This window comes from Vanacampus margaritifer, chromosome 18 (genome assembly GCF_051991255.1).
Source record: "Vanacampus margaritifer isolate UIUO_Vmar chromosome 18, RoL_Vmar_1.0, whole genome shotgun sequence".
Taxonomy (NCBI): domain Eukaryota; kingdom Metazoa; phylum Chordata; class Actinopteri; order Syngnathiformes; family Syngnathidae; genus Vanacampus; species Vanacampus margaritifer.
The window spans coordinates 8,828,414-8,848,543 of record NC_135449.1 but is presented as its reverse complement, the minus strand read 5'-3'; the positions used below and the strand labels follow the sequence as shown (position 1 = coordinate 8,848,543).

The 20,130-nt window shown below is 39.4% G+C and overlaps 2 protein-coding genes across 2 annotated transcripts; both read right to left on the bottom strand.

Moving 5' to 3' along the window:
• Positions 1-12,146: 12,146 nt before the first annotated feature.
• LOC144038565 (inactive all-trans-retinol 13,14-reductase) lies at positions 12,147-17,563 on the bottom strand. The gene is made up of 11 exons (XM_077551139.1): positions 17,377-17,563; positions 16,300-16,482; positions 15,783-16,024; positions 15,495-15,690; positions 15,218-15,415; positions 15,024-15,143; positions 14,802-14,940; positions 13,036-13,145; positions 12,688-12,854; positions 12,459-12,618; positions 12,147-12,382 (listed from the first exon to the last, which is right to left on the bottom strand). The coding sequence occupies exons 1-11, from the start codon at positions 17,531-17,533 to the stop codon at positions 12,210-12,212; spliced, it is 1,845 nt and encodes a 614-aa protein (XP_077407265.1). The 5' UTR covers positions 17,534-17,563; the 3' UTR covers positions 12,147-12,209.
• Positions 17,564-19,277: 1,714 nt separating this feature from the next.
• On the bottom strand, positions 19,278-19,963 carry gngt2b (guanine nucleotide binding protein (G protein), gamma transducing activity polypeptide 2b). Its single transcript, XM_077551099.1, has 3 exons — positions 19,798-19,963; positions 19,616-19,704; positions 19,278-19,521 (listed from the first exon to the last, which is right to left on the bottom strand). Exons 2-3 carry the CDS (start codon positions 19,697-19,699, stop codon positions 19,393-19,395), a joined length of 213 nt encoding a protein of 70 aa, XP_077407225.1. The 5' UTR covers positions 19,700-19,704; positions 19,798-19,963; the 3' UTR covers positions 19,278-19,392.
• Between the last annotated feature and the right edge of the window lie 167 nt (positions 19,964-20,130).

Here is a 20,130-nt window from a genome sequence, read left to right as displayed (position 1 = left end):
TACTCGCTTAACAAGCTGGACGTGTTTCTCAGTAGCGAATCTTGAGTTTTTTTCGCTCCTTATTGAATGTGCTTGATGAAGCGATTTGTGCAAGTCGTCACATTGTTGAGTCCATGTCAGTGAGTCGTTGTTTTTTTCTCATTTACTCATTCACTGCCGTTGACGACTATAGACGTCAAAAATTCATTTGAACTATTTCTATTAGTTTAACATTTATTAATCGTGAGTTAACTAGTGAAGTCTTGCGATTAATTACGATTAAAACTTTAATCGCCTCGAATTTTTTACCTTTTTATTTAATTTTTTTTTATTCGTTCACTGCCATTGACGGCTATAAACGTCAAAATGTCATTTTAACTGTTTCTATTAGTTTCACATTTTTTCCAATTTTGTTAACAACAGTATGAAAACCTAGAATTTTTTTATTGTACATTTAGAACAGATTAATCGTGAGTTAACTAGTGAAGTCATGCAATTCATTACGATTAGAAATTTTATACACCTGACGCCCCTAATTCTTAATAATCTTTTTTTTTTATCGCCTCAGGCGGTTAAGATTTTGAATTGTAATTAATCGCATGACTTCAATAGTAAACTTATGATTAATCACAAATTTTATTTCTGTTCTAAATGTACAATAAAACAATTCTAGGTTTTCATACTCTTGTTAACAAAAGTGGAAAAAATGAGATGAGACCTTATGTCTCCTCATTTGTGCCTCCTTCGTTAGGAGTGCCATCTGAATTTAGATTGTTTGTCCTCAGTACATTGCTATGTCTTAATATGACTAGGAAGCATGTACGGTAGATGCTAAACAGTACAGTAGAGGACCTAGTAGAGATCCCTGCGGGACTCCACATGTAATAAAGCTCAGAAGTCGCATACCGAAATACCGATACATAGTATGTTATGAGCAACAGTATTGAAAGCAACGCTAAGGTCTTGACTTTTGGTCCACCTGCCTGGCATTGAAGCTTTTGCTACCATCATGGTCTCCATTACAAAAAGTGCTGATTTTTTGAACGTTTGTTGTGTAATTGCTTCAGATATAAAATGAGCTGAGATGACTTTTCCCCAGGAGGATATACAGTGGCGCTCCATAAAGAGGCCCCGTTCGCTAATGGGTAGCATGCCGCAGCCTGGTAGCAAAAACCGTATGGTTTTACATGGCTTGACACAGGAAAAGACGTGAGCATGTAAAGCGTGACCGCCTGCCGGTTCCATACAGGAGATTTGGGCTGTTAATCCATATAGAAACACGGGGTGCCGGCGATTTGTCTTTATGGGATGCTGACTTGACGGCAGGGTTACAAGCATGCTTGAATGCAGAAGATGTGCAGATTGCAAGTTGCTGATGCAAATGCAGAGTTTCAGACTTAAGGGTACTTTGAGACCTTCAACCTGGATTTGTAGACATGGTCCATAGATTTTGGATCGAACTGTCACTAGACCGGAACTGTGCTAGACTTGCTTTGATCCCAAGTGTTTGTTTACATCCGTCCGTCCGTCCGTCTTCTTCCGCTTATCCGGGGTCGGGTCGCGGGGGCAGCAGCTTTAGCAGGGAAGCCCAAACTTCCCTCTCCCCAGCCACTTCAGCCAGCTCATTGACGGGACCCCAAGGCGTTCCCAGGACAGCCGAGAGACATAGTCTCTCCAGCGTGTCCTGGGTCGTCCCCGGGGCCTCCTGCCGGTAGGACATGCCCGGAACACCTCCCCAGGGAGGCGTCCAGGAGGCATCCGAACCAGGTGCCCGAGCCACCTCAACTGGTTCCTCTCAACGTGGAGGAGCAGCGACTCGACGCTGAGTCCCTCTCGGATGACCGAGCTTCTCACCCTATCTCTAAGGGAGAGCCCGGCTACCCTGCGGAGGAAACTCATTTCGGCCGCTTGTATCCGGGATCTTGTTCTTTCGGTCACGACCCACAGCTCGTGACCATAGATGAGGGTAGGAACGTAGATCGACCGGTAAATCGAGAGCTTTGCCTTTCGGCTCAGCTCCTTCTTCACCACAACGGACCGATACAGCGTCCGCATCACTGCACACGCTGCACCGATCCGCCTGTCGATCTCCCGCTCTAACCCACCCTCACTCGTGAACAAGACCCCAAGATACTTGAACTCCTCCACTTGGGGCAGGACCTCCTCCCCGACCCGGAGAGGGCACTCCACCCTTTTCCGACTGAGGACCATGGTCTCGGATTTGGAGGTGCTGATCCTCATCCCAACCGCTTCACACTCGGCTGCGAACCGCTCCAGTGAGAGCTGGAGGTCACGGCTTGATGAAGCCAACAGCACCACATCATCTGCAAAAAGCAGAGATGCAATGCTGAGGCCACCAAACCGGACCCCCTCAACGCCTCGGCTACGCCTAGAAATTCTGTCCATAAAAGTTATGAACAGAATCGGTGACAAAGGGCAACCTTGGCGGCAATGCGGACCAGACTCTGACATCGGTCGTACAGGGACCGAATAGCCCGTATCAGGGGGCTCGGTAACCCATACTCCCGAAGCACCCCCCACAGAACTCCCCGAGGGACACGGTCAAACGCCTTCTCCAAGTCCACAAAGCACATGTGGACTGGTTGGGCGAATTCCCACGCACCCTCGAGGACCCTGCTGAGGGTGTAGAGCTGGTCCACTGTTCCACGGCCGGGACGAAAACCACACTGCTCCTCCTGGATCCGAGATTCGACCTCCCGACGGACCCTCCTCTCCAGCACCCCTGAATAGACCTTACCTGGGAGGCTGAGGAGTGTGATCCCTCTAAAGTTGGAACACACCCTCCGGTCCCCCTTCTTAAAAAAGGGAACCACCACCCCGGTCTGCCAATCCAGAGGCACCGTCCCCGATGTTGTTTGTTTGTTTACATATTCAATTCAATTTATTTCACTCTTTGAAATAAAAGAAATGAAAGGACACAGAAAGAAGTAAAAACTTGTTATACCTGATCAAAAAAATAATAAAAATCAACACAAAATGAATGACAGCAAGCGGTCAAGACGCTTTCAATGTAAAAATTCTATAGAAAATAATTCAACAGCGTCTCCTTGTGCTATATAATAATAATAATATAATAATAATAATAATATAATAATAATAATATAATATAATAATAATAATAATATAATAATAATATTTCCAGTAATTGTGCTTTTATACATTTAAAAAAAAAAAAAATACAGAGATTTTATTTTACAAACCAGATTTTTCCACAAATTGACACCTTGAGTTTTTGTTTTATTCTATATTTAGGTTGGGAAAAAATGTCTGTTCCTCTTAATTTGTACTCACTTTCCTTTTTTATTTATTTATTAATTTGTATATTAACTGGTAAAATTTCATGATGGGCTTTAGACATTATTTAAAGGTGGTCGATTCGTTAAAAGTTTAAGTTTTTAGTTGTATAAATAATGGATTAGAGTAGTCTGTGTATCCACAACCGAAGAATCAAGAAGAAAAAAACATTTTTTTTCCAGTTTTTATGTGTGAGACCTATAAGCACCCCCCCCCCCCCCCAAAAAAAAAAAACAATAATTTTTGAGTATGTGCAGACATGGAGGTGTTCCTCAGGGTTTTATCAAAGCGACACAGAGGAAACTCCACATTCAGAAGGAGAAGTGACACTCGGAGTTAAACGTCTCCTGGCGGCTGCCGAGCATAAAAACGAAATTAAGGCGTCCACGTCACATTTTTTTTGTGGGGGGGGGGTGTAGGGAGGGGGGTTGGGCTTTAGGATGCCAGCTTCTGATTGGCTGCAAACCGATGCTGAAATAGGCAAGTGTCACGTGGCACTTGAAAGATGTCTGCTGGCTCATAAGTGTTGGCAAGTCGGTGCGAGCTTGTTTGCTGGCCCAACAAATGCACACTTGAACTAAAAATGTTGTCAAAATTCTTCTATTTTATTTTGCTTGGTTATAAAGAAGCTTTCAGCTCCACAATCCATACTTGGAGGTTCTTATCACTCTCTTAACACCAATTCAATAAAACATTAACAGCAAGATTTTGCACGGCTTTGCACTTGATGCTTTCTTCCCTCCTCCTCTCCCACATTATCTCCCTAAATTATTGTCTTTTTTTTTCTTCCTTTTTCTTTTGCTCCTCCCGTGTCCACGTCTGCAAGTAGAAGAGGAGGCGCTCTGCCTCTCCTCAGCGTTGCGTTTCCCAGGCCTGCCACATCCACAAAGGGAGTGTGCTAGGATGAGGAAAAATGTATGCAGACCCAAAAAAAAAAAAAAAAAGACCACAAAAGAAGGGGGGAGGCGGAGCACTTTATGTGATGATGAGGATGAGGATGGTAGTTGAGGGTGAACGTGCACTTTTTGCACCCTTTGGAGCAACGCCTTTACCTATTTATTGTAAAATAGAGAGAGAGAGAGAGAGAGAGAGCGCATTGGTTATTGGCATAATGTCTTGGTGTACACAGCAATATGTTTTTTAAAAAAAATTTATGAATATGATGTTTGATAAAAATCTAATTGGAGTTTTCATTTTTTGGAAAATGACGTTTTTTTTTAAAATCAAGTTGGATTAGTAACCCATTTAAATTGATTGAATTAAATGGTAAAAAAAATATTCAAACATGGATTTGGGCTATGAGTCCAGGCGCTAACATTAAGACATGCTAAAATACAAACTAATTTTTTTCATTTTTATTTAAAAAAAAAAGAAAAGAAAAAAAAGACATGATAAAATGATGTATTGGGAATTTGTGAGACATGATTTTTAATGTCATGTGTATAAAGACATTTTTTAACATGACATAATTGGTAGTTAGACATTTTTTTTAAATATGACTTCATAGGTCAATATTTTCATAGACATGATTTTTAACAGGACATTTTTAACAAGGTATTATTTTTACTTGAACGGCAAAATGTGAGACAACATGACTTGATGTATAGCATTGATGAATTGCATGTTTTTAAAAAATATATATTTAAAAATAGGATATTTATATATATATATCACTTTTTTTTTTTTTTTTAATATAACATGATGTACCGAAAGACATTTTCGAACATAACAATGTCTTAAGACGTGATTTAACATGGCATAATGTATAGCATTACATGTTTCACGACAAGATATATATAGTAAGACATCAATTTTTATTATGACATGATTTATAGTACATAATTTTCAACAATTTAATGTGCAGCTAATATTTCCACACATTGTTAGCATGCTATGCTAACACACTTACACTATTTAGCATTATATAAAAAGAGTGTGAGTGAATGTAAGTAGAAGATGACATCAAAAGATTACTTTTAACATAAATGATGAGGAAGATATGCATTTGTGATTTATTTTTATTTTTTTTTGCACAGCCTGCTGAATGACACATGAATGCGGATCATCTCAGTTCGACTATTTGCGTTCACACTTTGCACCCGCGCGGCAAACGTCTCACGCTCACGCTCGACATGTTGGCGACATCACGTTAAAAATGGCTGCTGAGCGCGCAAAGTAGCAATAGCGGCTAATTGCCTTTAGTACTTCTTTTTTTCTTCACAAAATAAGTATTATGACTCGTGGAAACGTCCCTGTGAGCTGGCTGGGAGGAGCTGGCAGACTGACCTTTGAACTTTAGCATCCCTGACGTGGCTTCCTATTCTCAGATGTTTGCACTTTATGCCATGGGGAGATTAGCACTTTTACACCTTTATTCTACAAAAATATATATATATATTTTAATAATTAATTAAAAATTATGATTTTATTCTTGTATCATTACCTTTTAGGGAGAAAAAATTGTCTAAAAAATATGAATTAATAAACTAGGATCATAACTTTTTTCTTAAAGAATATGACTGTAGAAAATTTCAAATATTGCTTTTTTTTTTTTTAGAAATACTGCTTTTTGTTTTTCTGAAAAGATGACTTCTCATCTTGATAAATATGAGTGTTCTCGAAAACACTTCTATTTTGAAAAATAACTGCAGTATGCCTCTGAACAATGAGACATTTTCGTCCACAAAATATATAGCTATCGCAAAAAAATGACTCGCCTCTCCTAAAATACTTTTTTTGTGTGTGTGTTCTGGAAAAACTTGAAGCTTTTGTACCTCAAAAAACATGAAATTTTCTCCTGAAAACTGTTACTTTTTTTTTTAATATACAAAAAAATACAACTTATTTTTCCAAAAATACTGATTTTTTTATTTTTTTATTTAAATTGTTATTATTATTATTTAAAAAAAATAAATAAAAAAATTACAGCTTTTTCTTGAAAAATAAAACTTTGGTTTCTTGAAGAAAAAAAATAATAATAAAAAAAAATATATATATATAACTATATATATATATATATATATATATATAATACTACCTCTTGCGGTGAAACTGCTTTTTTCTTGTTGTCTTAATTCTAAGTGCACTGAATGTAACTGAAATAGCAAACTGTTAGTTATGTGAATTGTTAAGAGAAAGAATACTGCTCTGACACTATTTTCAGTTTTCCTTCTGAGCTTTTACTTTCCAACGCTGAAGTCACTGCGCGCAGCTTTAAGTGATTCCAGATGTTTTTTTTTTCTTTCTTTCTTTCTAGAATTGGACTCATATGGAAGCAGAAGATGTTCCACTTCTGGCTCCACACTGGAAGCTTCTCCCACCTTTTTTAAAAATGTCAATACGTCCTTTACGAATATGAATTAAAGCGTGCGAGGAGCACCTCGATGCCACCAAGGGCGACTGTGCCGTCCCCCCGAGGAGGGAGACGCCCCGGAGTGGCCACCCTTTCAAGACTGGGGGAGGGAGATAGAGGTATAGAAATGAAGCGCTTGAGCAATGTGCAAGGCAGGTAGCGACAGGACCGGCATAAAAGCAGAGAAGAGGAAGAAGGGAGAGAAATCTTGAAACAAACAAACAGTATATTTTGGATTGACTTTGCAACAGATGCAAATTGACAATGTGAAACGTCCTCATTGGATAAGTAAAAACATATTTGTCTTAATGCTAATAAAAGTGTGCACCTCTTATTGGGACAGACGCACAAGTCCAAACAGGAAGTTCAAGTCTCAGATGATTTGCTTTACACTTAATGACATCGGTGTGTGTCTGTGTGTGAGTCTTTTGTACATTGTTTAAAACTGCTGCCATAGATAGATAGATAGATAAAATGACAATGTATAGTAATATTTTTTAATGGCATGATAAGATTATTTTTTTTATGATGTATCGTAAGACCAAAATGGCATGATGTATAAGTAAAAAAAAATTAAAGACACGATGATAGTAAGACAAAAAAACATGATTTATTTTAATATTTGAAAAATAATTACTACATGATGTATAATAAGAATAAAAATGTCATGATATATAGTAAGATAATGAAAAAAAATCATGACTAAGACTAAAGATAAAAAAAAAATGACAAAATTATTATTATTATTATTATTATACAGGCTATAGTAATATTTTTTTTTAAAATAACATGATGTATTGTAAGATGAAAATGACATAATGTATTGCAAACTAAAAAAATAAAAATAAAAATAAGATAATAAAAAAAGAGACATGTATTGTAAGACCAAAAATCACATGAAGATTTAAAGATTTAAAAAATAAAGAAATAAATAATTGCATGGCTGTATAGTAAGACTAAAAAAAACAGCATAATGTGTAGTCAGACTAAAAATGGGATGAGACTAAAAAATAGCATTATTTATAGTAAGATTTAAAAAAAATAAAGGCATTAGCTACCATTAGCCGGCAGAGAGGTGACGTATGCAGATGCATTTTTGGCTACCGGGCGGGCCAATGCGTGAGATGAGGGGGGACATGATGCTGAAATGTGAGACTGCGGCTCATGTGTGAACCATCCACTGAGAGGAGGAGAAGGAGGCCGAAGAGGAGGAACGTCGTGCAGATGACTGCCAAACACACGTTAACTCTTGACACTCTTCGCACACCTCAACTCGTCGTGTTGCTAAGACAAGGACGTTGCCATTTTCTCGCGTTTGAGTCACATCTCTCAAGATGAGAGCGGTTCGTCACAAATTCATATTTTCATGCCCAAAAGTTTTTAGATTTACATCATATGTGCAAAGAGTTTTATTTATTTATTTATTAAATTGTCTATTTCTCCCGGGGGGGGATTTTATTTATATATTTTTTTTACACAAAAAAGTTGTATATTGGACCAAAAATAGTGTTTCCTACTCTGGCCCCTCTCCTCCTCCCCCCTCTCCCCCCCCCCCCTCTCTCCTTCTCCTAAAGTCCAACACACAAGATAATTTACAGCGAAAGTTGTCATATTACAAACAGATGAACGATGCCGACGGCTGCCACGACTCCACTTGAACTCTGCAAACTCAGACTCCCAATATATGACACATACACATGTAAACAAAATGTACAGTAAAAAAAAATAATACATATCGACATAGAGCTGAAGTTGTACACGCGTGCATTTGTGCCTGACATTTACCGTCAATTTTTGACGTGACCCATCGGGGGCGCTCTACCGACCCCAAAAGTGGATCCGAACAGATTTGCGGTGAGTTGACACGTTGGGAGCAGCAGGGGAAGAAGTTCAGTTTGAGGAGGAGGAGGAGGAGGAGCCTCCGCCACGACTTCAGGCTCAGCCAGAGGCGTAGTTTGCTATTAGGCAGGCTCTGGGGTGGCGGAAGTGGAACCGTCAGTTTTCTACGATGCAGGTTGGCGTGGGTTCGCTTCCTCGCCTGGTAGACCTTGTTTGTATGTGTGCGTGAGTGAGTGCAAAAAAAAAGAAAAAAAGTTTGCCATCAGGCAAGGCAAGCAATTGCTTGAGGCCCCTGAGCCAGAAGGGGCCCCTAGAGGGCCAACAGATTTGACACAAACTGCATATCTTTCACATTAGCAGTGCCGCAATGACAATTGACCATCTCAAATTCCCTTTTTTTTTCCTTTTAACGACCATGTAGGTGTTTTTAGTAAGGCGGGTTTTTTTTTTTTTAAACGACCATGAATATAGTAAGATTTTTTTTTGTCCGTTTGTTTTTCAAGCAACCATAAGGCGGAATTCTTAACGACCGTTTATAGTAAGGCGTTTTTTCTTTTTCAAAACGACCATGTATTGTAAGGCGTTTTTTGTTTTTGTTTTTTTTCTCCAAAAACGACCATGTATAGCAAGGCGTTTTTTTTAACGACCATGTATATAGTAAAAAAACAAAACAATTTTTAAAGACCATGTATATATAGTAAGGCGTATTTTTTATTTTTTTTAAAAAACGACCATGTATAGTAAGGCTTTTTTTTAAACGACCATGTAAAAAGTTACAAAAAAAATTTGGGGGGGAATACCATGTATATAGCAAGGCGTTTTTTTTTAACGAACAAGTATAGAGTAAAAAAAAATATTTTTTTAAAGACCATGTACAGTATATATAGTAAGGCGTTTTTTTTTAAACGACCATTTATAGTAAGGCGGGGTTTTTTTTCATTTTTTTTTTCAAAAACGACCAGTAAGGCTTTTTTTTAAACGACCATGTATATAGTAAAAAAAACATTTTTTTTAAAGACCATATATAACAAGGCGTGTTTTTTTAACGACCGAGTATATAGTAAAAAAATGTTTTATTTTTTAAGCCCCTGTATAGTAAGGCGTTTTGTTTTTTCCCAAAATCAACCATGTATAGTAAGGCTTTTTTTTAAACGACTATGTATATAGTTAAAAATAATAATAATATTTTTTAAAGACCATGTCTAGTAAGGCGTTTTTAGTAAGCTGTTTTTTTTTAAACAACCATGTATAACAAGGCGGGTTTTTTTAAACGACCATGTATAAAGTAAAAAAAAAAACTTTTTTTAAAGACCATGTATATAGGAAGGCGTTTTTTTTTTAAATGACGATGTATCAAGTATAAAAAAAAAATAAAAAATTGAAAGACCATGTAAAGCAAGCCGTTTTTTTTAACGACCATGTATATATTAAAAAAATTACAATTTTAAAGACCATGGAAAGCAAGGCGTGTTTTTTTTTAATGACCGTGTATATAGTAAAAAAAACAAACATTTTTTGTAAACGACCATGTATGAAGTAAAAAACAAATTTAGAGACCATGTATAGTAAGGCGTTTTTAGTACGACACTTTTTTTTAAACAACCATGTATATAGTAAGGCTTTTTTTTTTTTAAACAACCATATATAGTAAGGCGGGTTTTTTTATGACCATGTATATAGTAAAAAAATATTTATTTTTTTAAAGACCATGTATAGTAAGGCGTTGTTTTTTTTTCTAAAACTATTTTTTTGTTAACACTACATTAAAAAAAAATTGACAAAAATGTTGGTATTACATGGAAAAGGTGGTATTTTCTTACATGGAAAAAAAACCCTCAAATTTTTCAAGATTCGATTTTTGAGTGGGAACGTTGCAATGGTAGTTTATTTTGGGAGTGGTGCTCTTCAACCCGCCATGCTAATTGCACGTTTTGTCTGCTGCTCAGCTTCCAGACGAGCAACCCAAGTGACTCCTCACTCATTTCGACTTCCTAAACATTCGGTGTGTAGGGAGCAAGCACGGTGAATAACATGCAAGTTCTTGCAGATTTGCTGGGCCGAACTACAATTGAGCCATGGATTTGTTTTGAAATCAGTAAATAGTACGTCCACAACGTTTGAATCCGACTATCACCTTGTCATAAAAAACATATTACAGAGGTGTCGTGTAAAACATGATACTGGCTGCCTACCTTTGTTACTACGGTTGTCACATCATTTAATACCAAAAGTAGAAAAAAATAACACAAAAACAATAACACCGTGTGTACAAAATAACACGTTAAAGAGGCGTAATACAGTCACAAGTACTACTTATAAAGTGTAATGGGAAAACCACTTTTAATTTCTGTTCCTGTCATAAAGTTAGGGTCAGTCTGTTAAGTAGTGAACTGTCCAGAATTTGTGTGAATATGCTTCAATATAAGAGTGCTAACATCAAGTGTAGTGTTAGCAAGTTATATAGACAACAACAACAAAAACGTAACCAATAGGCAAGTATAGCTAACAATACTGCTAGCTAAAATGTAGGCTACTAGCTATATTAGCTAGCATGTAGTTAGCTATCCTTGCCCGCTGGTCCCATTTTGTCTTTTTGCCTATTTCAGCTATTAATGTTCTCATGATTGAGAATAGAAATTAAAACAAACACTGATCATGATCTTGTAAGCACATTCAATTGTAAATTATATTTTTGATCAAATACAATATCGTTGGCAGGAATGGTGAGCCATTTTAGATGGATACACTAATAAAGGTAAACTTATTCATTTAAACGTCCTCAGCCCCGAAAACGAGTCCCCCCCCCCCCCCCTCCAGTCCTGGTAAGAAGTAGCCCTCGCTCGGTGCGCTTTGGCGTCCCATCAACCGGTCGGACAGAGGGGGCATTCATCCCCTCGGACCCCTCGCTGCTGAAGTTTGTCTGGCGGCCGTTTAGCGAGGAAATGTTCACTTAGTGCAGGAAGTTTGAGGTTTCCCTCAAAATGTTTGATTTTAGCGTTAAAGCAAACAGCGTGGAGGGGGGGGGGGGGGCAGTTTGCAAATAGTCAGGTGGGGACCTCACAGGTGGCGGTTAGCATGATGGAACTAAAGCACCTTTTTCACACTTCAGCATTTGAATTTGCGCAACTTTTTCACTCGTTCAAGTATTAGGGAAAATGTTTTTTTTCGAGAAAGATGCTCTTTTTTGGGAAAAATGTTCACACTCACTTCCAAAAATAAATATTTAATGAAAACTTTATTTTCTTTTTCCAGGAAAAATGCCAAATGGAAGAAACATTATATTACAACAATAAAATCATGTATTAACAATTAGTCATATATTTTTTTAAATAATTAAAAAATATATACATCAGATTTTCTTTTTTGAAAAGCAAAAGAGTTTGATTTTTCTTAAAAGAAAATTCTCAATGTTATGAAATTCAATTTTTTTAAGTCATAATAAATAAAATTATAATAAGATTGTCTATTCTCATAGTAAATATTAATTGAATTTCATAGTTCTTCACAGTGGAATAAAAGGGGTAAAAACATTCCCATAAAAAAAGTAAAAAGATTAAATGACATGTCTTACATACATTCATCTCTGCTATCTTACATACATTCATAAATAAGACAACAATTAATAAAATTCACATGAAAATATGTCATGGAGCTACTCTTTGATCACCTGCAGATCCTACAAAAGTATTTTTTTTATAAAAAATAAACAAAAAAGACGGACAGCTCACTGAAGTTTCTTCCGGGCCAGCAGGGCCAGCAGCTCTTTGGCTTTGCGCCGTTTCAGCTTCTTCTTCATGAAGAGCAAGTCGATGTAGACGATGCGCTCCAGCACGGCCGAGGCGCAAAGGACGCCGCCGTGCAGCGCTCCCGCGATTCCGCAGCTGAACACATCTTGGCCTGGAAAACAACAATCGGTATTTGGTTTATCAACTCAGCGCGTCACAAAAGAATTTGTTGTCATGAGCGTCCTTACCGGAGAGGAAGAGGTTCTTGACGGGAGTGTGGCAGCGGTTCCTCGCCACCGCCTCGGCTTGGAAGCGCTCCAGGTTATGCTCGGCCGAGTACATGGCGCCGCGCTGGGCGCCCAGGTAGTGCGTGTTGGTCAGGGGCGTGGCCACGTCCTGGAAGACCAACTGGAGGGCAGACGGCGGTTGGTTAAAAACGGAACGTTATGGCAAACCTTCCTGGACCCAAGACCTCACCTTGTCTTTGATTTTTGGGAACAACTGGCAGGCCCAGTCAAAGAGCTTGTTGGCGAATCTCATTTTGTAGTTGTGATATTCGTCGCCGCGTTTGCGGACCGTGGTGTCCTTCCACTCCTCGAACCATTCGTACTTCACCATGGTCAGGATGGTCATGCAAGATTTCCCTGTGGACACCATTTATGGATGTCACAACTTTCTATACAATCATTTTGGGTGAGCTGCTTCGTGTTTACATTCACACCTATGGACAATTTTGAGTCTTCAATGAACCTCATTTGCATGTTTTGGGAATGTGACAGGAAGCCGAAGAACCGCACACTATAACACTAAGGTGTTGCTTTGTACCAGGGTGTCTTATCTTGGCCTCCGGGTCTTTGGACGACGGCATGGTGATGAACATCATGGGGATGTTGTCTGGTGCTTCCTCTTTGCTCAAAGCAAAAAAGTCCTCCATCCTACAACAAACACAAAGAGGGACACATCTTAAAATGGAGTCATCCAAACATTTTTAAAAAAAAAAAATTAAAAAAATTCTGAATGAGCCTGTGCTCCATCTAGATGACCAGATTAGAATTGCAGCTCGCTTAGAACAAAGTCAAACAATAACTCGGAATTTTTTCCTTCCATTGATCACATGTGGAAAACTTCTGGGAGCGCTCCCAGTGGAACGGGTTCACACAAAACTCTTCTTATACAACACTACCCCCTGGTGGCCGATATTTACATGCAGGATCCCGACAAGAAGACGCTTTAGAAAGACTGGGTATAGCTGAGGAAGGCAGAACTAGACTGAAAAGGAGTGAAGGATGAAAAAGAGTGAAGAAGGCTAAAGAAAATGGGGAAGTCACAGTCCCCCCCCCCCCCACCCAAAAAAAAAGCATTCTTGACACTAATATGTTATATGTGACCTCACTAGTCTAAACATGACATTCTAATTAATATTATAGTTGTGGAATATGAGTTCAATCCAGCTGTTTTCATCCATTTCAAAGGGCGGCCATTTTGCCACTTGCTGTCGACTGAAGATGACATCACAGTTGCTCAGGGCTCAGGTAACAACCAATCACAGCTCAGCTTCAGAAATCAGGTGCGCTGTGATTGGTCGTTAGCTGAGCAACATTGATGTCATCTTCAGTCGACAGCAAGTAGCAAAATGGCCGCCCCTTGAGATGGAAAAAAAAAACGGCTGGATTTTGCTTCATAACTCATATTCCACAAATGTATTATTTATCAGAATGTCATGTTTAGACTAGTGAGGTCAAAGAAAAGTATTGAAGTAAAAGAAGATGGCTGGGGGAAAAAACGGAAGTCTGACACGGCATGACAAAGATTGAAAATGGTTGAATAATAGGACTGGAGTAGACTTATAAAGACTGAAGAGGACTGAAAGGGACTGGAGAAGATGGAAAAGGACAGAAGATGGACTGAAAAATACTGAATTGGACGATGAGGACTGAAGGGGGCTGAAGAGGGCCTAGGAAGACTGAAGACTTGGACTGAAAAGGACTGAAAAATACTGAAGAAGACAAAAGAGGACTGAAGAAGACTGAAGAGGACTGAAGAGGACAAAAGAGGACTGAAGAAGACTCAAGAGGACTGATGAATTAAAGAAGACCAAAGAGGACTAAATGAGACCTTCAGATAACTGCAGAGGGCCTAGAAAGACTGAAGACTAGGACTGAAAAGGACTGAAAAAGACTGAAGAGGACTGAAGAAGACTAAAGAGGACTGATGAATTAAAGAAGACCAAACAGGACTAAAGAAGACCTTCAGATAACTGCAGAGAGCCTAGAAAGACTGAAGACTAGGACTGAAAAGGACTGAAGAGGACTAAAGAAGACCTTCAGATAACTGCAGAGGGCCTAGAAGGACTGAAGACTAGGACTGAAAACTACTGAAGAATGCTAGCAAAGACCAAAGAGGACTAAAGTAGACCAAAGACAGAAGAATGCTGAATATGACTGTAGATGATGGACGTATACCACAGAAAACTGAGGACTGAAGAAGACCAAGGAGGATCAAAAGTGACTAAAGAGATTAGAAGAAGACTGAAGAAGAAAAAAAAAACTTCAAAGAACACTTAAGACGCCACGGTGTGTTCGTTTACGTACGATGTGTCCATGTCGTTGTTTTTGAACAGCCAGAAATTTGTGGACTCGAGACCGAGCTCCTCCTCGGTGCCGTCGAAACCAGAGAAGACCAAGAAGGATCCTCTGCCGTGCTTCATCATGTTCAGCCTCTCCTGGATGTCTGCGGAGGGACAACGCTGCCTCGTTCTGAACCTCGCACATTCCGAATCGGATGAACCCAAAAAAAAGTTGCTCTTGCATCACCTGGCTTGACCTGGATCTCACGTGGTAGAAGTTTCTGGAAGGTGGTGAAGATGCCGCAATTCGAGACCACCACCGGGGCGTGGATCTCCACCTCTTCTCCGCCTTTCCTCACCTTCACACCTACCACGTGACACGGTCTTGAAGTCCTCACTCTTAAGAGTATTTCGTATCCACCTGGGATTCATTTTTCTCACCGTGCGCCGCCCCCTTGTGGTCGACTAGGATCTCCGAGACGGGCGCTCGCACCAGGCAGTTGCCGCCGTACTTCTGAATGGTGCGGATGATGTTGAAGGCGATCTCGCTGCCGCCCCCTTTGGGGTAATATGCCCCTCGTTTGTAGTGATGGACCAAGAGGGCGTTTATCAAAATACTGGAGTCCTTTGGAGGTACACCTAACAGATAGAAGAACTTTTTATTATCACTTTGTATTAAGTCCAACACTAGAACACTTGAGGTAGTCTGAACACACACCATAGAAAAGGTACGAAAAGATGACATGGAGATCCTTGTTAGCGGTCAGTGTGTTCACCAACTCGGTCGCAGACGTTCCGGTGAGGCGGAAAACCGGCGAGACCAGGTCTGCGATTCCCGATTTCAACAGGAACAAAGACAACCACTGCGGGATGAGCTTCAGGGTTGCCAGGTAGTGAGTCTTCTTGGCTGAGATCTGGCGGACAGAAAATGGGGGTTGACTACGCGGGACGTCCCTTCTGGCGGGGGGGGGGGGGGGGGGCATTAAGGTAAGCAAGCCTGCGGTACCTTCATGATTTTGAAGAAGGCCTCGATGGCATCCGTGTCATCCGGAAACTGCTTCAAGAGGTGAGCCTTCATCTCGGTTTTGCCCGAGACGATGGTGTACTCCCGTTTGTCGTCCCCCTGCCCGATTTGGATGGTATCGAAGTGGGGGTTTAGCTCCTGGAACTCCAGCTGACCCTCCGACAGCTGGTCAAAGATGATGCGCAGAAGACTATTCTCGTGGAGCTGACCAATGTAGTGAAGGCCTGCGAGAACGGGACCAGATTTTCCTCAACATTTGGAGACAAAAAGGCAATGTAGAGTATTTTTAACCGTTCTACACTGCTATCACTGTTTGGGTTAGCATTAGCATTTCAATGCTAACTTCAAATGTTTTCAGATTGTTTCTCATGTCTCATGTGATTAAGGGTTAGGAATCAGGATTATGGTTTAGGAAGTCATTGTTATAATTAGGGGTTAGGGGCTAGATTTAGCTTTATGGTTAGCGTTAGCGTTAGCGTTAGCATTAGCATTACCATACCAACGTCAAACTCAAAGCCTTTCTCGATGTAGGTGTGGCAGCAGCCTCCGGCCTGGTCGTGCTGCTCCAGAATCAGAACCTTCTTGCCCGCCTTGGCGAGCGTGGCGCCCGCAGCCAGCCCGCCAATGCCACTGCCGATCACAATGACGTCCAAGTCCCGTGGCACCTTGTCCAAGCTGAAACCTGCGCACATCGGTTACATAAGCAACTGAGGAATGTCCAGACATCATAAACGTTATTGTGTTGCACAATTGGCCGTGTGTTACAGTTTGAACGTTGATCTAGTTTCCGAAAGCTTTTCAACGCTACACCTGAGTTGATAGCGTAATCAGCAAGTCATAATTCCATTATGACAAAAAAAGAGCAGTCGTACTGCTAATCATTTATATACTGTAGAGGCTCTTGACACAAAAAACAGGTCAATTGATAAAAGTTTTTTTATTAGCTCATCTCAGCATGACTGAAATTATGCTAGCATAGTTAAGATAATGCTAGTTAGCTTTCAGTTTTCTGACATTTTAAATCAACACATTTGTTAAACATAACATGACAAATATAAAATAATACCTGCTAAAAATAAAAGAGAGAACATTGTTTTTATTTCTACATTTTTTGTTGTTCTTATAATCCACAAAAAATTGTTATGCTAAATGCAACAATTAAGCTAATCTTAGTTTCAATTAAAATTGCAAACTGAATAAAAACATGAAACTGTTATTGAAAAAGTATTTAAGACGTTTTCAATTGTACTTGTGTCATACGGAAAATTCATCCTAATATTCATTATATTAAAATAAGTTTTAAAAAAAAAAACAGCTCTAAGAAGGTCACACAATTTTGAGCTATACAAGATTTTGGCGAAATGATAAATGCTAAAACTAAGGTTAGCTTTGTTCAATGTTGCACATAGAAAAGTGAATAAAAACATGATTTTTTTATTATTATGAATTATTATTCATGCATGTATAAAGAGTTATTTAACCCAATGAAGTGTCCATTGAGAGTATAAACCTGTCTATTTTTTAAGTTTACGCCAGTTTTGGGGTTAGGATTAGGAAGGCATTATTATTGTCTTACCTTGCTTGATGATTTTGTCTCGCTTCTTCTGGTCCAATTCTCGCGGTCCGGGAGGCCTGACAGATTCCAAGGAGAAGGGGCTGCGCTTGCCGAAAAGGTACCAGTAGGTGGCCCCCACCCACACTACCAAGCACGCTACGAAAACGAGGAGCCACATAGTGGATGCGACAGTTGAATGCGAATGTTGCTTCTCCTGTCCGGACGCTCCTTTTAGTAGGCACCGCACGGTTGTTGGGCGGGGGGTGACACCATTACTTTAGAACTAGTCATAAAGATAAGACCCTCAGGTTGTTGTGACTTTTACACCACAGCAGCCGTGAACCGTTTTATTTCTCATTTTAAATGTAGGTATACTTTATTTTATACTAAATTTAAAAATATATACTGTATATACATATGAGGCCTTGCAACACATTTTGTTTTGCTCTGATTTTAAACGAAGCAGCCGTCGCCACAATAGATACGGTATCTCTCAATTATGCTAATCTGATAAGACAATTAAGATAACAAGCGCCCCGTGTACAAGTCACTTTTGACTTTACACGGGCATGTGTAAAGTTTTCAAGTTATAGTGGGTCTTTACGAAATGAATCAGGACTGTTACCAAATGGTGCAAATGTATTTTGACCCCAAAATTATTTTTTTTTAAATCACGTAAACCTCAACCACGCGAACAAGGCAACAGATTGACAAAATGACAGCAGCAATAAAAAGCAAGTTAAATGCAAAACACTCTGTCAGCGGATGTAAGGTGTAAACGGAACACAAACATGTCGAACCATGATAGCAAAGAAAGTCACTCAAGGTCGCCATTCAAACGATAAACAACTACCAACAACGAAAATTGGACCTAACTTACTGTACGTACAACAGAATTGTTCGTCCAGTTTTTCTAGGTCACTTCATGCTTGTGACTCAAAAAATAATTTCTGTCCCAACGCACGCACGCACACAAAAAAAGTGATATAGGGTATGTGGGCTAGGGTTAGGTTTAAAAAGGTACAGGAATTTTAGCAAGCTAGCAAAACTGACAAGATTCTTTTTTACTGGTTGCTTGTTGATAGGCAGAATTCACAAAACACTATTATTTTTGCCAAACACTAAAATAAAAAATAATAATAACAAAGGACTCTTGATCGATGTACTAAACCATGCAGCAACATTCATGATAAAAACTTCAAGTTTAAACATTTTTACTGGTCACTTGACGCTTCTTGCTAGATAAAATTCATGAGGCTCGATCATTTATTTCCCAAAACATTTCATTGGTTACTTGTGGCAAAGAGAATCGGTAAAAACATGACCTTTTTAAACACCAAACGACCCAAGCAAAATTTACTTTAAAACTTGACAACAAATATTGCGAGTTCAGCTTGCTAAACTAGCATTAATGTAAATCCACAAAATTGTCACTTGTACACAATATTTGTAAGAAAACTTCACTAACACAAGAATATTAGCTTGCTAGCATGAATGCTAATCAACCGAATTGTTTGGTTTATTTTTCCATGTGACACTTGTTGCTTTGCAAAATTTGTGGGGCACAATTTTTTCTGCCCCAAAAACATGCCGTTTCCATGGAAACAACACTCACATGATGGAATATACTCGTGCAAAATAATCAAAATAGAAGTTTTCCAGCATCAAGTTGTCAAATAATGAAATTAATGTATATGTCACCCGCTGTTAATAAACACGTCAGACACAAGCTGCTTCCTGACCTGGAAAGACTCTAATTGGATGATGTGAAGCTTCACAAAGACATAGGAAGCGACGCTGCCACACGCAAGTCAATCCTATTAGGAGTTTGACCAAAGCACTTTAACCTTCTATGGGGATGATGAGCATCAAAGTACCATCAAATACGAGCAATTTCAAAGAACAACAATCAGGACTCAACGTTGTTTCAGCTAGTTGCATTTAATTACAAATGGCCACACTTTACACATCTGATCTGGCTACCGTTCTGTACATTGCGTATCCTGGTTGGAGGTGGTAGAAAATTCCGGCTGTGTGCTATGTGATTAAGCAGCCGCCCTTGTCCCCCTTGTAGGGGTTCTTGTCGTCGGGGACGCCCTTGATGAGCGGGTCGTTGGGAAGCAGCGCTTCTACAAAGGAGACTGTATCTGCGCAGTTTGCACCCACCTGGAAAATAAGTCATATATTGGATTGGGAGATATAAAAAGGTGGATTATTATTATTATTATTATTATTATTATTATTATTATTTTTAACCTACTGGTGTTCTTGTTGTGTTCACTTCCTTCTTCAGCTGCTCCAACTCCATTTTCAGGATCTCCTTATCGGACATATCCCGAGCCATCCTGACTGTAGAGACAAACCAAATCCATCCTCATTCCAAACATTCCCACAATATCACCACATTCCAAACCAATGGAAATTCCCAATAGTAAAATTTACCTGTGGAATGGCGGGGATCCCCAACAAGCAAAGAGAAAAGTGTCCTAGTAAGAGCTCATGTACCGGTCTTCGCACCGACTGACTGACTCGTCCTGTCCCACTGCTCTTCATCCCGGCTCATCTGATCACCTGATGTCACCAATCCGCCGTGAGTGGATTAAACAATCAGGAATCGTGAACGCTTCCAGGAGGAAGGGGGACGAAGATTTGCAGACAACATAGAAGAGAAAGTGTCACAACAAAGTTCAGGGCTTGGAGTCTATGTCCTGAGAAAAACATGCCCAGTTGCAAGAATAAAATCATTAAAAAATATATATACAATAAGACATGAAC